The following is a 21081-nucleotide window of genomic DNA, read 5'->3' as shown; positions in this document are numbered from 1 at the left end:
AGGGTCATTCCAGCTGGTCCCTGGAATAGTCCCTCCACAAAGCCATCCGCTCCTGTTTGCCTTAGTATTTCCCGAAGCGAACCTGAAGGCAACCTTGAGACTCTCAAGGCGTGGTAATGGCTCAAGGCTCTGACACCAGATGGCCCGGGCTCAGATTCCAGATGCTCTCACTTGCTGTTTGATATTGGACAAGTCACGTATGGTCCCCGTTTCCCAATCAGTAAAGATGATCATGGCCTCGTTCCTTACAGGATCGAGGATGGAAGGAGAAAATACATGGCGAGGTGATCACAGTCCCTCAAGAAATGACAGTTATTATACTTGTTAATTATTTAATCCTTATTATAGCCCATGGGGGTCTGACTGATACAGAAGTTACACAATGAAGGACTCCTAAGAGTATGGGTAAAAAATGAGTATTAAGAGAGAGCATCTTTTTTATGTTCTGATTTTTCAAGTCTCTCGTGTTTTATCATTCCAATGTGGAACCAAAAAGGAGAAAGAAAACACTATTAACTGTGTAGCTAATTACCAGGACACATCACGTATGAGGGCACACCACGAATTAAAAGGAAACCAAAGACACAGGACTTCTCTCCACCCTCGGAGACCTGGGGACAGAGGAACGGTGGAGGACTGAAGATCATAAATGAACTTCTGGAGGGAATGTTGGCTCATTGTTCCAGAGAGGTTGAACAAGCATTGAGCTTTCAAATCTGAGTTTGAACAGGCATTGAGTTCTTCTCCTGTTGACTAAACATCAATAGGGGAAGAAAAGCAACTATGTGGGTTGTTTGTGGAATTAACGGAGATCAAAACACATCACCATGAATTACCAGATCAGTGCTGGGTTCCAAGACAGCTGACGCTGTTATTCGTACAGGTATTAGATTACTCTGAGAACAGTTATTACAGGAGGAAAAAAAATCAACTGCTCCAATGTGAGCTGTGTAACAATTAGGCAATTCTGAAATTTCAACTGAGAGGAATTTAATTAAGGCTCTAATAGCTGATTAAACCCATTTAAGATCTTCTGGCAACTGCCACTGGTTACATAAGTAACCCAAGAAGGGAGATTTCCATCTTTTCTTATGCCGTATTTAATCCTGCCGGGAGCCATAGGGGTGATCCTTCAGGTGCTTCTCAAAATCTGGTCCTTCGACCACCTAGAACAGAATGACCTAGATCCAGGTTGCAAAGTCCGGTTCCCAGTCTCATCGGGGACCTACCAGTGCAGACACCCCTGAGATCTAGAGATCACCTTCTCAGCAGCTGCCAGGGAGAAGTTCTTATTCATGCTGAAGATTCCTAGTCCCACCACCTTCGATGATGGCATTTAAGACAGTGCATCCACAGGTAGCAGACACTTTCCCTCAGTATCTGAAAAGCAGTTTTTAATGTCACTCTGTCAGTGGCTATCTGAGGCCCCAGGGCATTGAAGACAAAATAGGTTTGGCCCACACCTGCTTTGCAGCAGTTTCTTTGTAGAAGCAACTGTTCAAATATACCATTCAGGGGACAACTGCATTCCAGTGAAATGTGTGGTTTCAGCAGACTAGCTGTTTTGAACAAACTTTAGCTTGGGTATGGGTTTTCAAAAAAAAGAAAAAAATCCTTGGACCCAACCGTACTCAGAGCACATTTCAGCTTAATATTAAGCTGTGGCTCAAACATCTGTGTTGTAGTTTTCAGATCAATCAAATTAGGATCTGCCTTTGGTTTCAAGCAGTAACCCAAGACACAAAATTACTTGTGTGTAAACTCGCTATCAGCTTGCTTGTGCGTGAGACTTGCATGTAGAGGCGAGGAAGTGATGTTAATCGATGATGCTATTTATGCTAAATATGGACATTAAATCATTTTAAATTTCCTTCACGGCCATTTATCGCGTGTCCTTTTGGAAGACTTTATATTTCAGATGGAGAGAAATTGGCCTCCTGATTGCTTTGTTTTTCCCCTTAAATTCATCTTCCTGAGGAGTTAATTACTCATATTTTCTCCAGATTGAGAGTAAATCACTGCTTATTATCTGGACTGAAATGTTTTCCGATGTTTTGCACACGTGAAGTGTTTGTTTTAAGGCCCGTTTCTCCTTGGTTATGAAATCACCCGGTGAGCTAACCGGAGCCAGTCGAGCTGGAGCATAGGCAGCGTGATCTCCACTTCCATCATTGGTTTTAATAAATTTCCTCTCTGATTTTTAATTTTGCAATCCCTATTGTCTTGTCTCCAAGGAGAGGAGCTGAGTAAACAGGCCATTTTCCTCTTTTAAGTTTGAATTCTAAGTAAAAATTGATGCTACGCTGCAGTCTGAATCGAGTTCAATTTAGCAAATATTTATTGAACCGGCCTGTGGGTGAGGGCTATAATATAGCTGACGTGGGTCTCATGGCTGTAGAAGACTGCAAGGCCAGGCTGGATACTCAGCAGAACTACAATTCAATGCAAACTGGGCCATCGCTCCCACTCTCAGACAATCTACAGGGGGTCTCTAAGTTCTACTGAGTCTACCACTTAGAGATCTCGTGAGTTCATGCCGACCTGACCCACACTGACATGGCCTGTGTCAGGCTCATCCAGATAAATGCAGCCACCTCTTAACCCATCTCTCTGCGTTCACGACTCTTTTTAACCACAAGCCCTGTCTCTGCATTGCTTCGGGAAGAAATGTTCTAACGCATCAAACTGATTTATCCCCTCCCCTGATTGAAAGTTTTCAATCAAGTACTTACCCCCCACTCCTCTACACACTTCAGTTGCCCTGAGAATAAAGATAGAACCCTTAACAAGCCACAGCCCAGCTCTGCTGGTCTAGCTCATAATTGGAAGCCACTTCCTATAAGAAGCATCTTTTGGTTCCTTCCAGAGCAGCAAGCCCTCTGCTTCAGTAGCATGGCAGTTACACTGCTTTATTGCCATTGAGCTTTGACTTCCCCTCTCTAACCAGACAGGAAACTCTGAGAATAGGGTCCAGGCCGGGACTGTTCACAGCTGTAGCCCCAGAGCCTCCTGCAGAGCTGGCACTGTGGAAAGTCCCAGACGCATGTGTTGAGTGCCCGCATGGACGAGTGGGATAATGCCAGGGAAAGAGAAAATGTTCTGGAGGCACAGAAAATGCACAAATGAAATCCAGCTGGAGAGTTAGGCTCCCTGGGAGAAGTGGTATTGGAGCCAGAAGAATGGGTGGGATTTCAGTCGTGGAGATGATAAGCTGAGGAATTTCCGGTAGAAGAAATAGTGCAGGCAAAGGCAAGGAAGTGGGCGTCGTTCGACACGTGTGTCTGGTGAGAAGTGAAAAGCAGATGCATCACTGTGGCTTAGTATGTATGTATGTGAGTGTGTAGAGGTGTGAATATATGTGTGTGCTAGGTATGTGTGTATGTGTAGTGGTACATGTGTGTGGGGCTGTGAGAGTATGTGTGAGTATTGTAAGTTTGAGTGGGTATGTGTGTGTGCGTGTGTGCGTGCTTATGTATAGGTTTATGTATGATGTATAGGTATATGATACAAACACACATACAATATACATGTGTGTGTATATGTACACATGTGTGAGTGTGTGTAGGTATAAGATATGTGTGTTTGAAGGCGCATATGAATATGTTTTAGTGTGAGAGTATTTATAGGGCATACAAGAGACAGAAAGAGATATAAAGGGGGAGAGGGAAAGAGAGAGAGAAGGGAGCATGTAGTGAGGTTGGTTGGACCTAGATCTAGGCCCCTTTAACGTAAAGGGGAGTCTGAATTTGATTTTATAGGCAGTATAGGTTATGGAAGGATTCAAGTAGCAGTAGACATGTTATTTTGCTGTTTAGATATATGTTCTTAGGGAATGGCTTGGGAGCCCAGGGGCCCAGTAATGAAGTGATTTTAATTGTCTTGTATAAGCATTTCACGAATAGATCAAATGAGATCAAACACTCATATCTCTTTGAAAGGAGAAGCACACACATCTATTAACCTAATTTCTTCCAGACCCTTGCAGCCTCTGCAGCATATCTCTGAATTTATCCGGGCATGAAGGGGTGCATATTAACTTAAAACAGTTTCTGGAGCTGAAATTATCTTTGCTCTGAGAAAATATTGGCTGAACATTTCAAGAAGTAATCACTGCCCTTTCCCAAAACATTTTTTTAGGCAAGAAGAAGAGCAATCACTTTCTAAAAGCACTGTATTTAAATTTTATCGATAAGAACAAAGTTAATTTATCTTCCTAAATTTCTTTTGACAAAATAACTTTTCTCCATCAGAAGTCAATTATTTTTTTGTCCTAGAAAATATATTTCAGTATACTTGCTGAAAACACTCAAAGATTTATCACCAAAATTCAGTTTATTTTGAAGGTGAAGTTTTTTTTTTTTCTTCTTCTTCTCCCACACAGTCTTATTTGGGTGAGTTTGGGACTGTTTTTAAGTACAAAAAAAAATTCATGATAGAGATAAAAAATCATTTGTCCTCACCTTTCTCTTGTGGATAGGTTGTTTATAAGAATCAAAATAGTGCTAAGAATAGTGCCTAATACATAATAAATGCCCAGTGAATGCCAATTATTATTGTTGTAAGAGCTCAAGCAATGCATTCCTGACTTTATCGCTCTCTTCTCCATATTTCTTAGCTCCACATTCAATCTCTGCTTGGGTCTTCTGTCGTTACCCTATCCTAGTAACCCCAGCCAAAGTCCCAGGGAAGATTCCCATTGGCTCAGCCTCGGTCATTCCTTAGGGTGCAAGATTCCATAGCTGAGGCACACGTGGACACATTGATCAATAGACTAGAATTTTCCGACTCATGGACACTTTAAAAAATTCAGGCTGTATGTGCATTCATTCCGTCAACAATTATCTATTAAGTGCCTTGTTGTGCCAGGTCCTGAGATGGAAGCTGGGGACATAGAAATCAATCATCACATATATAAAATCTCTGCTAGATTGGAGAATCATAATCTAATGATTGAAACATAAACGCATAGATTGTCAAGGTATAATATTATTAAGCAAATGGAGATTAGATATTTAAATCAAATTAAGGGTTTATGAATTAAATCTGAGATCTTCAATATAATATGGAAGAAGCGGGTGGGTGGGAGTATAAATGAAACAAGACTGGTAATGAGTTAGTAATTAATGAAGCTAGATAATGAGAGTATAGAGATTCATTCTACTACTCTACTTTTGTGTCGTTAAATATTTTCATAATAAAAAAAGAAAATAAATTGCGGGAGGCAAAGAACCACCACCTTTGGGTAGGTAATGTACGGATAGCTGCTCACGATGACCTCCACGGACGCTGTTCCATTCTGGTTCACAGACTAGATGAACTCTTAGGGTAACGCTCCTTAACAGGACCTACAGGCCTTTGCCGGCTTGGGGTGCTTTCCCCTCCTCCACCCCTCCTTACTCCCCACCCACTTGGATTTGCAAACTCAGTGTAAACGTTGCCTCCTCTGGGAAGCCTTCTGTGATTTTTTTTGCCTTCTTTCCACTCTTAGACCCATTTTTTCCCTCCCAGTTTGTATGATGTATACTTGTGTGTGATTATTTGATCTGTGTATATCTTCCCAATTAGTATAAAAGTTCTTTGCAAGTAATATGTTAGCACCACAGTATCCTTAGTGTCTGGAAGCCGTTCAGTAAATACTTAGGGAATGAATGAATCTCTGTTAAACCTGTCTACAAACACCGGACTCAGTTATAGTCCCTTGTACACAGAGATGTAGGAGGGGAAAGGGAAGGATATCTGTTCTCTCCTGTCTGGTAGATAAGTCTCGCAGTTGGGATACTTGGAGTTGGAACGGGAGCCGATCAGAAGAGTCTGTCAGAGAGCTCTCAGGATCGAGGGCAGTGCTTACACAGCAGCTAAGGCTCCTGATCGAGTTTGTCCACCCACAGCTTGTTTCTACACTTCTTGGCCGACCCATGGGTGCTTACTTAGACATGTTGGGAAGGGAAAGAGAGAGAGAAGATTTGGGAAGTTATTGCACTCTGGGAGCTCATAAACTTTTGCAACCTCTCTCTCCGTGAGTCAGCCTTGGGCTGGAGCTTTCGCCTGCCTCCCACTGCGTAGTGATGTGGTCAATGACAATCACTGAAGACCTGCTAGCAAGACAGTCTTTATCTCTGTGTATGTTATCTGGGACCTTAGGAGCTGTCTCTGCAAGGAAGGAAGGGTCTTGGAGCTATCGCAGAATCGGCGTGGATCAGTTAATAGAAGCACTGGTGGGAAAGCACCTTTGGACTCAGCCAGCCACACACTATGGTCTGGTTCTACCACTCACTAGCTGTGTGTGTTTGGGCAGGTTACGTAGCCTCTCTGTGCTTCAGTTTTCTGACTCGTGAAGTTGGAAGAATAATCTTCACCATGTAGGATCTGGGAGGATTTAACTAAGTGGTGACACTGGAACATTTCCTGACTATACAGAAGCACTCAAAAGTGAACACTTCTATAATTGTTACAATTTTGCATCAAATGCTATGGTGGAGATAGGTGCAAGGTTCTATATTACTAAGGAAGGCGGATATGCCTTTATAGATTAGGTAATATTTAAGCTGTATCTTAAATGCTAACTGCAACAATAATAAAATACTAGCAGTTATCACGCATGTTATGCACTAAGTTCTGTGCTCAATGCTTCATGTACACTTTTGGCCCATTAAATCTTAGTACAGTTCTGAAAAGTGTATCCTGTTGTTATCTGCATTTTGCAGATAGAGAAAGTGAAGCTCAGAGAGGTTAAGTGACTTTTCCAAGGCTTCTCAGCTAATGCATGAAGCCAGCATTAGCACTTATTTCTGTCTGACTCCAAAAGCCATTCTCTAACGCACTGAACTATCCAGCCTCTGGGGGGAAAATAAAAGGGTTGGTATGACATGTCCCCAAAGGCTAAGCTTGGATATCTCCTTATCAATGTATATTTATTATTATTGGTTTGATTTTTGACTTGCAGCCAGCCGATAGTTCAAAGAAGGCAGGGATCATTCTGTTTTTACCCATCACTGTTCTCAGGCTCATACTTGGTGTTCAGCAAACCCATATTGAATGAATGAAGAATTAGATGGGCTCAACACTCCCTCCAGCTTGTGTTACGCCTCACAGCATAGGTAGATCAACATGTTTGACCAATTTACTCCTCTCCCTATCTTAAGAAGGAAGGTATCAGTGAAGCTGGACAGTTTCGTAATTGGCCACAACATTGTTTCTCTACAAGCAGCAAAAATTTTCCAGTCCAAAAGATGAGGTCATCTTAGAGAGCAATGATTGCTTTGTCTCCCCCACTCCATCACCCTTCCTGGGGTCTGGCGAGTCTGAATCCTCTTTAAGGGCCTGAAGTTCATTTCTGGTGACACGTACGTTACAGGAGGAGAGGTGAATGGGTCGTGTCAACACAGACAAGCCTGGACTTGGCACTTAGCTTTTCAGATGAGGTGTTTTCCTTGAGGTTGGTATTACAAATAAAGATCTGACCCGCGGTGTCAAGCAATCGCGCGTGGGAGAAGGAGGAGGAAGGAGAAAGTGCGATGCCGGGGGCAGCTTTCTCCCAGTGTGTACGTGAATAGTGCCAATAAGCTGTCAAATAAAATTAAGGTTCAAAACATACAGCCTTCAATTTGATTCCACTGCGATGCTGACTGCTGCTCAAAGGGAACACATCGATTCTATTTTGACAGGTCTCGAGGTACACTAAGCAGCAGAAGTCTCCACTCTGTGCCGGATTAATAAAAGTTCACCTTAATTTGCAACTTAAATGGAACCATATCTGAGCTTGACGTGATGCTTCTAGTTTTCCTACCTGCTCTGTCCCCCACCCCGTGTCCCTCCCACTGATCTTCCCTCCACTTCATCTTCCTCTCCCCTTTTCTCTTTCTTTTTCGTACTACTGTTTGTTTGTTTGTTTGTTTTCTTTATCCTTTTAATTGTCTCTCTTCCATACTAAAAAAAAAAAAAAAAAGTATGGTGGTCCTTACTGTGTGCCCGGCACTATGCTTTTCACGAATTGCCTTATTTAATCCTCATAACGTCCTTATAAAGTAGGTGGAATTGTGCCTATTTACAGATGGGAAAACAGACACTCATAGCGATTAAGAGTTTGTCTGGGGTCGTATAGCAAATAAGCAGCAGAGTTGGAGATTCAAGCTCAGACCCCCCTGATTCGAAAAGTCCGTGCTGTTTTCATGACATCAGTGATCTTGAACTCTGTCAGGACAATAGAACCACCTGGAGAGCTCTATAACAGTATTAACACTTAGGCAAACCCCCCATAATTTAATTAGTCTGGGGAGAGTCCAGGGCATGGGGGATGCCCAGTATTCTGCTTACCCTTTATCTCCATTTTTCTTAGCACGTAAGCACGTAAGTAGGTAGCACCAAAGCCCGTAGATGGATGAGGTTCTTCTCCCGTACCTGTTACAGAGAGGGACTCGTCTTTCTCAAAGTCAGTAGTGCAAGAAAGCACAGGTGTGGCTTTGTCTTTGTGATGCAGGTGGGCAAGTGGGAAAACCACACCCTGAGCCTGAGGCACGCTGTGTGGCCAAGGTACAAGTCCTTTTCAGACTGTGAGCCAGACGACAACCACCTGAGCATCGTCACCCTGGAGGAGGCGCCCTTTGTCATCGTGGAGGACATAGACCCGCTGACCGAGACATGTGTAAGGAACACTGTACCGTGTCGGAAGTTCGTCAAAATCAAGTGAGTCTGGGGACGCTGTCAGTTGAATGTGTCCAGTCCTTTCATATAGCATGTATCATTGATAATAACAATGTCTATAAAATAATAAAATACACTATGAAATATACTTTATTATAATAGGTCTAATACGATAATAGACTTTTAAAGACTTAAAGTCTTTACTTAAAGTCTTACTCCAAGTGGTTTGCATTATTTACTTTCAACAACAGCAACACCAGGTAAGTGGTTTTGACATTGTAAACATGGTAAAAACTAAGTTATGGGAAGATTAAGAAGCATGTTTAAAGCCATTCAGCCAGTAAAAGGAAGAGGCGGGACTCAAACGCTGGTCCGTCCGACTCCATCACCATATCCTTAGCTATTATGCTGAATCAACCCTCCCTTTCAACCTTTCCTTAAATAATTATTTTATATTTTTCTGGCTGTCCCCTCCCCACAACCCCATACCTTCCACTTCCTTCCATCTTTCTTATATTTCCCAGATCCAAACTATTCAAACATTTTCAAAACTTGACTCTATTTGGGAGTCAACAGACACCTTAGCCATGACTTCCTGATGCGATCGAGGTAAACTCAGTCTCCTGGCGATTTCCTAGCTCATCGGCGGCAAAGCAAGCATCACATGTATGTCACTTCCTATTTTATTACAATTGAAGAAAGAACCGAATTTTTTTTTTTTTTTTAATCAGTGCTTCTGGCGAAGGGTTCTTCCTAATCTGTGTACCTTTTGGAAAAGCGTAATGCTTCACGGCCAAGTCCACGTCCCTGATTATAGTCTTTGGTCTTTGCTAATGCAAATATAAACAAAAACACCACCCTCGTGGGGGATTCGCCAAAGGAAAAGGCCTCCCGTGGGATGGGAATCTTTTTTCCTGAGTATTTTCTGATCGTTTCCTTTCACGTGGCTGATTCTTGCTTGTCCTTAAGTTTGAAGCACTCCCTCCCCAAGTTGGGTTAGTTTTCCCTCCCTCCACAGTGCTCTGGGTGTGTCTCTATGTCTTAGTCAAATTACCATAGACAGAGTTGCTTAAACAGCAGACATTTATTTCTCACGGTTCTAGAGTCCAAGACCACGGTGCCAACAGATTTGGTGTCTGATGAGGGCCCTCTACTTATCAGACAGTCCTCTTGTCCTCCCGTGGCAAGAGAGGAGGAAGCAGGCTCTCCTGTCTCTTCTTATCAGCTCACTAATCTTGTTCCTGGAGGCTTCACCCTCAGGACTAAATTACCTTCCAACAGCCCCACCTCCAAACAGCATCACACTGGGCATTAGATTTTAACCTATGGCTTCAAGGGGACACAAACATTCAGTCTATACCACTCTGTCTCTATCTTTGTCCCAGTTTTTATGGCTTATAGTTCATCTGTATTTCCCCCTCGATTATTAGCTTCCTAAATATAGGGAATGTAGCTCGTTAATGTTCGTACCCCCAGTGACCAGCACGGAGCATGACACTCCAATGTCGGTGATGCTTGAACAGATGAGTGAAAGGACATTTTCCCTCCCACATTCCAAATTCCAACCTAGATTATTATTATACAAGATGCAGATCCCCAGAGCTCAGCTCTTGGGATAAAGATAATTTTTTAAAAATACGATCGCTAAAAATATTTTGAAGGCACATTTTGGTTTGAAGAAATTTTTTTTTTTTTTTTTTTTTTTTTTTTTTTTTACCAATAAGCAGCCACTTTGGAGTTGAAATTCTGAGTAGATTATTCAACAAATAATGATCAGCCTTTTTTGGAGTTGTCAGCCTCTTTGGAGTTGAAACTTTGAATAGATCGGTCAGCAAATAAGTACACATTAAGCGCATTTTATGAGATAGGCACAGTGCTGGGCGTGGGGAGTACACCGATGAACAGGGAAGACAAAAGACAATGATCTCGCAGTCATGGAACATATACAGTTAAAAACAATTCAGCCGATAAAGGACCGGGGAGTTCCGTGTTCTGAGAAACCTTATGAACGACGTAAAGAAGGTGGCGTGATCAGAGAGCAGCTTAAGGTATGTGAGGCTCCCTTAGCTCACACAGGTAGCATTTAAGATGACGTACAACGGATGAGCAGGAGCCAAACACGGGAAGAACTGGGGCAGATGCCTTCCAGGTAGAGGGAACATCAGGTGTAAAGGCCAGCTCATCGCTCTCAAGCACTGCACTAGGCCTCCATCGGGAAGCAGATGGAGGCCTAGTGCAGTGCTTGAGAGCGATGAGCTGGGAGACGATGGAAGGGGTAACTGGGAAAGTTATTCAAGGAAGTTGTGATTTGGGTGGGTGGTCTTGGGGCCGAACTTGATCAGATGAAGAAAGCAGAGTATAACCTCAGTGGGGCACCTCCTTTATATAACAATGCCATCTCCATTTCAATAGGGCCTTAGAGCTGAGAGCAATTGATCACCAAGTCCTGAGTCACATTTGTATGGAGACAGTGAGCCCCCAAATAAATGACTCTCTTTGAAAGAATTGGCTTTTCCACTGAAGAATTCAACAGGTTCAAATTCACATTTTTGGTTCCCGTGGGAGGCGGTGGCTTGTCCCTTTCCTTTTCCCACTTGGGGACCCAAGGAGTTTACTGTGCATCTAGGTGGCCTTGGTCTTTGATTTACCTGAGAGCAATAGAAAATTACTAGAATCCACTAACCCCGACATTAACACAGGTTAGATCAATTGCATTTCTTAAAGGGAATAAATATTCTTGAGGCAGCTTGATTGGTTCCCAAAAGGATTCCTGTTAGATAACATAGTGGTATTTGTTTTCTTCATGGTGTTCTCCCAGAAAAAAACCCTTTGTCTGTCACTTTTGGTGAATGAGGGGGTCTTGAGGGCACACTTAAGTCTTCTAAAGACACCGGTAATAGGAAATGAGCTGAGAAGCCAGATTTTTCTTCTAGCCTGCCAGTCGAATGTTAAAGCATGCAGGAAAAATTGAGGAATATCTGGCTTGCTACACAGGGAGAAATGGCCATATTGTCATTTAATGCCCTGAATTGTCAAATCGTTGGCGAGAAGAGAGATGCATTTTTAAGCGCTTGTGTGAGAGGTGCTTTAAATACTTTATTTTATCTTCCCACCTATCTTGCAAGGTAAGTGTCGGCCTCCACAGTTTACAAACGAGTAAATTGAGGCTGTGTGTCTCTGAGTAAATCGAGGCTGTGTGTAAAGAGACCCGTCTGAGTTTTCACAGCCATTAGCAGCGGCCCCGGGATCTGAAAGTGCCTCTGCCTGACCTTCACGGCCGTGCTCACATCCACTGGCCACGCTGGGAAACTGTGGAGCCAGAGGGTTCGATGGTTTGCGTCCTCTTCCCTGTATTCGTTTTCATGAGTCGCCCTTTATTTGGGGCGATGGTGGAGAGCTGAGGGAGATGGCAAGGGCACCATTTCTGAGATGTCTGTGTAGTTACCACACCCCCTCCACACGCACACAAGGGAACCAACGGAATTTCTCAATTACGAGCGGGCTGTGTTTCCATAACCCCCAGGATAAATTCAGGTGTTTCGTTTGCGGCTTGTCTTTTTCATCCTGTGTCCCCAGGGCCTAGTTTCATGTCTTGCACAGAGTTAGGTACTCGGTGGTTGCTTGTTGGGTGAAAATGCCTCAGTGACCATCGGAATCTAGAAATGCTTCTCTTAGGGGATGTGGGGGATAATTAACTCATAAACTGACTGAGGTGCCCAGCGAGGCCAAAGATCATATAGGTTACTACATGCCTGTGACTCTGAATCTTAAACCTGGGGCATTTGTAACTCCTGTTGGAACTCTCCCGGGAATCTTGACCAAGTGAAGGAAGTGACTGTGACAGAAGAATGGAAGAAGATATAAATAGCGAGACGGGGAGAAGAGACTTGGAAGCATGCCCTGAGGAGCCAGGAGGAAAGAGAATTTGATTTTGAGACATTTTTCAGAGAGCCACAGATATCAAGGAGGAAGTCATATTTGGACATGCCATTAATTTCGTCTACTTAGGACACATTTCTGTCCTGTTTATGGCTGTCGTAACTCCAGCCTGACCCCCTCTGTGCTGGGAAACTGGAGGTGGGGGCGTGGATAGGAAGGTACGTACTTCCTGTTACACTGTGGAGTTGAGGACTCCATTATATGTGAACACATACAAATGTGTTTACATCTCCCACGGCCCCCCGCCATTATATGTGAACACATACAAATGTGTTTACATCTCCCACGGCCCCCCAAGCTGAGAGTGGCAGGGTCAGACCAGGGTATCCAGCTTCTAGACTAGAAGGTCTCCATGCTGGTCCTGGCTGGCAGAAGCAAGTCAGTTGAGCAGACCGTGGGAATGGGAATGGAAGAAGGCAGTGGTGAGGGCTGATCGGAATAGGTGATCAGTGATCTTGAAATAAGAAAAATATTGGAAAAAAAAAAAAAAGATTTCATTTTGCAATCTACCTCCATTACTCCAAGTTATCTTGTCAGATTCATCCATATTCATGAATATAGATGTCGATATATACCAACGGTGCTTGATGTGTGTGTGCATCCAATTATATATGTAATATATACTCACTGCAGGTAATTTAGGGGGGAAAAAAACCCAAAAATATGAAAAAGAAAAAAAGACATTTCTCACCATTCAAAAATAGCTGTGCCTCATATTTCATTGTTTTTTCCATCCAGATGTTTCATAAGCTCATCTGTTTTCTCATAGCTATGATCATTCTGTACGTATCACTGTGTAACCTACTAATTTCATATGATGTGGAAACGTAGGTGTTTTCCTATCGTGATGTTGCATTTTCATAAACGTCATTAAAGTGCTTAGATGACAGTTGAGTGTGTACATGTGTCCAAAATGGAATATTCAAACAAAGCACATGTCTCGTGACTCGAAGGCAGAGGGTCAGCTAACAGGATGCCCGGATGCACTGTGGAATCAGTGTGCTGCCCAGAGAGGCCTCGATCCTCCTACATGAGCTGTCTAAGTACCTTTTGCTATCAGTTGACAAGGCCCCCGTTCCCTTCCCTTTTAATGGCATTCCTGATTTTTTTTGTGGGAGTCCTTTGAGTATTACCTGGTCAGGTAAATAAAGCAAGGTGGCTGGCTCAAAGCAGTGAATGTAACCTTGGAAGATTAGGATAGCTTTTAAAACAGCTTTTAAAACACTCTGTTTTAATAGCCTCCCCCCCTTTTTTTTCCTGATCAAGGACATTGCTATTTAATAGTGTCACTCTTTATAGTTCCTGCCATGTAGGGAGGGAGGGGAATGTTATGAATGAGCCTTCAGTTGACAGATGACTCTATTAAGAGACATTGAAGCCATGGGCCCAGGCAGAAAGTAAACCTCAGGTCTCCTGTTTCTTAGCTGAGGTGTTTTCCTCGGTAAGGAAAATGCCTTGCCTAAGTCAGGCGCCCTTATTTTCATCCTCCTGGCTGCAAATCTCTATCTGCAATGATAGGATAAAGCAAAACTGTACCTCATCTACGAAGTTCTCATCTTCCTCTTCCATTTTCCAGATAGTTTTTAATAATTCAGTTTAGATTAGATGACTAAACTCTGGTCTAAAGAAGTTGCATGTAATATAAACTTTTAAAAATAAGAGGTAGTAACTCTCACTGTATATTGGAGATACAAATATTACCGAATTAAGGGAAGTGTCATGGAGATTAATCCAGTAATTAGTATAAAGCATTTAGCACAGTGCATAGCCAATAGTAATTACTCAATAAATGTTAGTCATTGTCATGATCACTGTCATAATGAAGAACGCTTTCTACTTTTGCTATCATACACTCACTGTGGCCTGTCCTTGGAAAAGCCACTTCCTCATTTTGAGCCATAATTTTCCATACGAAAAATAGTGGAAGAGCGTAGCGAGTGATTATGAACAAATTTTCCAGTACTAATAGTCCACGGTCTCGGGATTTTTCTCTACAGTAATTCAACCAATGAGGGAATGAATGTAAAAAAATGCTGCAAGGGCTTCTGCATCGATATCCTAAAGAAGCTTTCCAGAACCGTCAAGTTTACCTATGACCTTTACCTGGTGACGAACGGGAAGCACGGCAAAAAAGTTAACAACGTGTGGAATGGAATGATTGGCGAAGTAAGTTACCTTTTCACCCCACGGGATCTCCTTCAGACTCAGGGCCTGAGGTCCTCAGGGATGGCGGGGAGGTAACGACACTGTGCTTTTCTCCTCGCATCTAGGTCGTCTATCAGCGGGCGGTCATGGCAGTTGGCTCACTCACCATCAATGAGGAACGTTCCGAAGTGGTGGACTTCTCCGTGCCCTTCGTGGAGACGGGAATCAGTGTCATGGTTTCGAGAAGCAACGGCACCGTCTCACCTTCTGCTTTTCTAGGTATCTGAACTTCAGAGTCACTGTGACTTTTCTACAAGGAATTATGGGCATTTTGTCTCGTTTGCTCAAAAGATGGAACCAACATATTCCAAAGCGTTCTTCATGCCATTTAATGATCCCAACTCTCTCTTTTCTTCAGTTAACATCTTTCATTTATCTTTAACTTGGAAAAATCTGCTGAAAAAAATAATCACGTATTCAGATACTACTGGTCTTGATTGTATAGAATGTAGACTAGTAGATATCTTTCTTAGAGCCTTGAAGACATTTAAAAAATAAACCCATCTGTCCACAGTTAATTTAAATCAACCCATAAACCTTTATTCAGCATTCACATCCCCATCCTCTATCCCTCACTAGAATGATAGTTATTTATTTACTGGGTATAAGAGTGAAAATAATGATGACTGCACAGTGATTTATACCCATATTCTAATAAACAAAATGGAAGCAGTCTGAAGAGTATACACTGATTTAAAATTAATGGAGTCATATTTTAAATGTGACTACCCTTTAAGCTGAATGGCTTATGAAGGAGGAAATATTTTACTCTCCTTTTAACTATTTCATAAATTTATGTTTTTACAGAAAAAAAATTTTAAAGCAAAATAGATTTATATTTTCTATCATTTGGTTTTCTTTAGCACTGTAAGTACATGTGTATTAAGTAGCCTGCCTGGAACATAGCCAAACTTTATTTATTTTTCTTGAAAGAAAAATGTTTCGTTGAGTCTGGTTGTCGTAAGTGGTTTTTGATAATGGCTATCTTGAAGATCATGGAATTGAGATTAATTTCCCCTTGGCACTCCCCCAGGAGTGAGTTTGTCTCAAATTTGGGGCGATTAAGGCAAACATTGACCCCTAGAAGAAAACTGTACAAGAGGTGGGAAAAAGATTAAGGTCAACTAAATTCCTTACATTTTTTTAAAGACCAAAAAAACCAAACCTTTGTTCATTAGAGAATTCAAACTTCAGACTAGAACCAACAGTTGTGGACACCAACTCCAAGCTTATCATCTTAATTCTCCACTGTCTTCATTTACTTGTAATGTCAGCATCCAGCAAAACTTTTTATGCTCATTCGCTTAAGTGAAGTGTTGACTAACAGGGTTTTGGATACTGCCTTACTTACAGAGACATACGGTTGTGCAATTTTCTTTTTTGATAGTCCATTTAAGCTGTTGGAATCCTTACCACTCACTGGCTTTCATTTTGCACTGGTCGCTTCAAATTATGTAACCTTTGCTTGTGTTACGTGGCCTTTGTCAGATACATGCCTCATTCTGTTCCTTTTGTGCCTCAGTCACGGATAACAATGGCCATGCCTTAGTAAGGGAGCCTCACTGTACCATGAAATAGGCATCTGACTGATCGACATATGCAACACCTACAGAATCTTGATGCTGATTGGATAGACTCTTACTGGTTAATCACTCCTAGTCATTCCCCTGCCCCCATTCCCTCTCGGACCCTGGAACAGGGATCTTCAGCCCCAGAGGTTGAGAAAGGGTTGGGAGAAGTGAATTCATGGAAAGAGACCTGTTTCTTTTCACAGATAGGCCACATATCTCTTTACTGAACTAGAGAGAATGTTTAACCAGTTTATTCAGAAAGAAAAAATATCAGTTGGCTTGTTTTACAAAAATGGGCCACTGATATCAAATCTGGCCTCAACCCAGGTTCTTTAGATTTTTATCTTACCTGCATTAGTAGAACATTTCCAGAAAAAGTCAAGTATTTTTGCTAAATTTAGCCAAACCTTCTTTTCTCCCTACTCTTCCTACTATGTGTGTGTGTGTGTGTGTGTGTGTGTGTATTTTTTTTTAATAAAATGAATTGTAGCTAGAGGAAACTACTTTCAAATCTGTTTTTTCACAGTAGGCTTAATATTTTTTCTAGTTACTAAATTACATTCCCATTCGATTGGCTGTGCACCCCTTTATTTACGGTCATTATCTGCAGGTTTTGAAAGTCGTAATGAACTGTGCTAAGCTACATTTTCCCCATTCACTGGCTCAGTCATCCGGAAGAGCCAAAACATTCAAAATCTGATTGCAATGCTCTTCATTATTTCTTATTCTCTCTCCTCCGCAAACCTCATTAACTCACATCGGAAACCCTTGCAGGTAATGCCTCTGTGCTTTTGTGTAAAAATGTAACCATGAGTCTTCAAGGACAGAGATGACGTCTCTCGCAATATTTCCGTTCAGTTCATTCTAAAGACTTTCTAAGCAGGTTGGATGCTTTGATCCAAAGAAACACTGACCCGGAGTCTCCTAGATTGAAGTTCCCTCATGGACAAAATGTTGACTCTATTTTAAGCCAGTAGAGGTTATAATCCAGTTATCTATACATATTTCTGGGTCACTCCTTAGACATTATAAATATAGTTTTTCACCATTGTTCTAACGCTTTTCTTTGCTGTGAAAGGTGTGGTTGTGGTTGTGGTTGTGGTTTTGTGTGTGTGTGTGTGTGTGTGTGTGTGTGCGCGCGCGCGTGTAGCGTCTGACAATAGCAATCCTTCAGAGAACTAATAGGTACCTAACTTACTAAAACCAGAATACCACAGCTGAATCCTTTTTACCTCTGTGCTGTACTTACAAGTCAAGGGACAGATGTTGTCACATCCAAGTGAGAAAACATCTGGCATCAGTCACTTGCCCAGTTCTGACCAGTTAGAGACTAGGACGAATCAACTGCCAAATGAAGTCCACTGCGGATTTACAGATTCTGACATGTGAATGGAAAGATTCAGTAAGAATTTCCTCTTATATTTTTATAATGTTGTCATAACCTGTGGAGAAAAGGAAGTTACCAGATTAATTAGCGTGCGCGTTTTAAAAACCAGACGCCTTTGTCAGGACCCTGAACGGCAGCCCACCATCACCAATTCTGGCTGTACCTATAGAACCAAACAGCTATTTCATTTAATTTATTACATGTGTACAGGGTGCGACACATGCCACCAAATGCTTTACGTGTACGTGTCCATTTATTCATCACAGCGATCGTACTCTGGTAAGACACACTATGCCATTAGTATACCTGATGTGGAAATTACTTTAACATCTCTATTATCTCTGTTCTTGAATAATAAGTAATTTTAATCTCCTCATTATTCATTTATTTTTCCTCCTTTTTGGATACACCTCATTACCAAATTGCTATGATTTCAGGGACATAGTATTGTTTATTACTCAAGCTAAACGTAACTAAGATAAATTTCAGTTGTGGCGTCATTGATTTCTTCGAGCTCATCTTGCGTTATTTCAGTCAAGCAATTTGTGCTTGTTACCTGTTGCCTTTTGACATATTTGCACTATCAGAACTGCGTTACAAAGCATCGTTTCCAGTTTTGAAATTATCCTGTATGGTTACAGTTTCAGATATATTGGTTTCTTCTTATATAGTAAGCTCATTAACTTGGAATTTGTGATGACCTCTAGCTATGTTAGGAAGTGACAGACTTTAATAAGAAGGGAGACTGCTACCAGCCCGCTGCTTTATGATGTGACTATTACTTCATCAGAAAAACAGTTTTAAAATAATAGAATGTCTCCCACTCAAGAAGTATTTGGGGGCTTCTTACATTTTACCCTCAGAAAATGTTTGTTTGTGATGAAATGGATTATAATTTCATTGGTGTCCAAGGGCAGTTTCTTTTCAATGATGCATTCAAGTGCAGATATATTCATTTTTAAAATTTTAGTCTCTGCTGATTTCTAGCAAATCTGTATCCTGTGTGGATAAAATGGCTTCACTCAGCTCACTTTCGTCTCCTCGATCAGATTGAAATGTTAATTTATTTTACATAACATCTCTTACCTTAAGACTTAGAGCCTTGTGACTGGGCCTGGCCTTCTGCGACCTCCACATGACAATGAACTGGTGGAAAGAAACTACTTTTAGGGGAAATAATCATCTATCCAACTACTACTCCGTTCCCTCTACTCTTTAAGCGATGCTTTTTCATTGAATTATCGTGGGAATGTAACATCCTCCAATGACTTTTCAATTGCATTGAGGCCCATTACCAATGTCGACAAGGTTCTAAAATCGTAGAGGTCTCATTTGTCTGGAGCAGAAGGCGAGACAGAGAGTGTGATAGCAATGGTGGCAGAAGTAACCGTCCCAAATTCCTATCAACCCCATGATTTTACGATCCTTTTCTAAAGAGTTATAATTCTTTCTTTACTTCTGGAATTCCTTGCACATCATCCTTCCAGCATGCGAAAATAAAAATGAAAACAGCAATGAAACCCATGCTGGTTTGCAGGAGCCACTGTGTGAGTCTAGCCTCGTTTCTCCCCAGCTTTGGTTTCCTGGATGATTCTAGGACTGTGTATGACCCTGTGGCCTCTTTATTTGCATTCCAGCTTCCTCCCTCGATCTTACCATTCTATTTTTTTTTTTTATTATCCTTGACCCGATTTGTAAAATGTCATATGCTTTTCTCTATTTTTATCCTATTCTATGCAGTCTTTTAAAATACCTCAAATATTCTGTAGAATAAAGAATGGTTTAAACATCTGAATAAATGATGGCTACCTCCTTTTGAACGATCAGATTCACATTAGAGACAGTTCCTCCGTGAGCCTGCAAACTGGACCTCAGGGCTCCCTGCTGGCTATAGCTGTGAGGAAAAGCAAACTGACCGTGTCTCTAACCCTCTGGCCTGTATCTCCGCAGAACCATTCAGTGCCTCCGTCTGGGTGATGATGTTTGTGATGCTGCTCATTGTTTCCGCCATAGCTGTTTTCGTCTTTGAATACTTCAGTCCTGTGGGATACAACAGAAACTTAGCCAAAGGGAAAGGTGAGAATGCCTCCGTCAGCGTGATTCACTGTTGGCGTTATTTAATTTTCCTTCAGTGATGATTTCAGGTTTAGAACATGTTGTCCTAAATTGCCTCGCTAAAAACCCTTGTGCAAATGGTTCTGGGTCACTGATGCTACTTGTAACTCACAGGGATGGGTTAGTGACTTCAGCTGAAAAAAAAATGGATAAAAGAAAATGAAACATTTTATCTTCTTGTCATTTGTTGAGAAAGCAGATCTGAAGTTTTTCCGGCAATTTAAAAAATCTAAGTCAAAAGAAATCTTAAAGTCGTAGTGAGCCTCGACTTCAGGCTATGTAAGAAAATGGTTTTACATAATCTAGTTTAAGAATATTCTCCAAAGTACTGACTCATAATTTCATTTGTTTGACAATAGATGTAATTATAAAATGGTATTTTCCCCCCAGAGTTACAGTTTTCTCTTGACAGTGCCTGGCCTTGGTGCACTGTATTTGACAAAGCGGGAATCAGCAGATAGGAAATTGAATTGGAAGGCATTGGCTACCACTTATGAACAGGCTCCCACGTAAGCCAGCATTCACATGGTATACATAAGCACATTACATCATTTTAAGTGAATGCTCTTTCCCAAAAAAATGACTCGAGATTGTAGAAGACAGCAGAGCTTCAAGATACAATTATTAAAAAAACAGAAAACAAGGTACTTTAATTTGCCACCTATTCTTTTCACCTGGGAGGTCCAGTGTTGGAAGCAGCCGACAGCTCATGGAAATCTGTTAGGAACTTAGTTATACAGAAAGCCTCCTATAAAAATGCCATAAAAATCATGTGTTTAAATGGGAGTAACCCCAGCCTTCACGAAAAAGACAATGCAATTCACCAGTAAGGAGCTTTCCACCAGGGTGGAACCTGAGACAGTGTTCTGTGAGCGATCATACTGCAGTTGAGTAGGGCTTTACGTTTTCAGAATCAGAGTTTGTGCTGCGTGTGAATTCACACGTTTATTCGATGAACATTTGTCGAGTGGGTACTATGTGCCAGGCACTGTACCTGGTGCAGCAGGGTGGGGATGACATGGTGAATCGGATAGAAACTTCTAACCCCCAGACAGCTGAGAATGTAGTTGTGGAGGCAACACGTAAACACATAAATCAGTAATCACAGATGGCAATAAATCTCGAGAAGAAGGGGAGAAAAGCAAGGCGTCGTGGTGGGGTGGAGCGTTACTTAAACAAGACGGTCGAGCAGGGAAAGAGTTTGGGAAGAGATGACTTTTAAGC

General features: G+C 41.7%; 1 protein-coding gene across 1 annotated transcript in view; it reads left to right on the top strand.

Annotated features, from left to right (window-relative positions):
• Positions 1-21081, top strand: part of GRIN2A (glutamate ionotropic receptor NMDA type subunit 2A) — a 345539-nt gene that overhangs the window by 263404 nt on the left and 61054 nt on the right. Inside the window, exons 6-9 of the mRNA XM_039885317.1 lie at positions 8477-8682; positions 14577-14745; positions 14850-15003; positions 19693-19818. Of these exons, the coding sequence (XP_039741251.1) occupies positions 8477-8682; positions 14577-14745; positions 14850-15003; positions 19693-19818 (655 nt within the window). The remainder of the gene's footprint in view (positions 1-8476; positions 8683-14576; positions 14746-14849; positions 15004-19692; positions 19819-21081) is intronic.

This window comes from Pteropus medius, unplaced genomic scaffold, assembly GCF_902729225.1.
Source record: "Pteropus medius unplaced genomic scaffold, Ma_sr-lr_union100, whole genome shotgun sequence".
In the NCBI taxonomy this organism is placed as follows: Eukaryota; Metazoa; Chordata; class Mammalia; order Chiroptera; family Pteropodidae; genus Pteropus; species Pteropus medius.
Note: the sequence above shows the minus strand (reverse complement) of the source record. Positions and strands in the feature narration are given on the sequence as shown.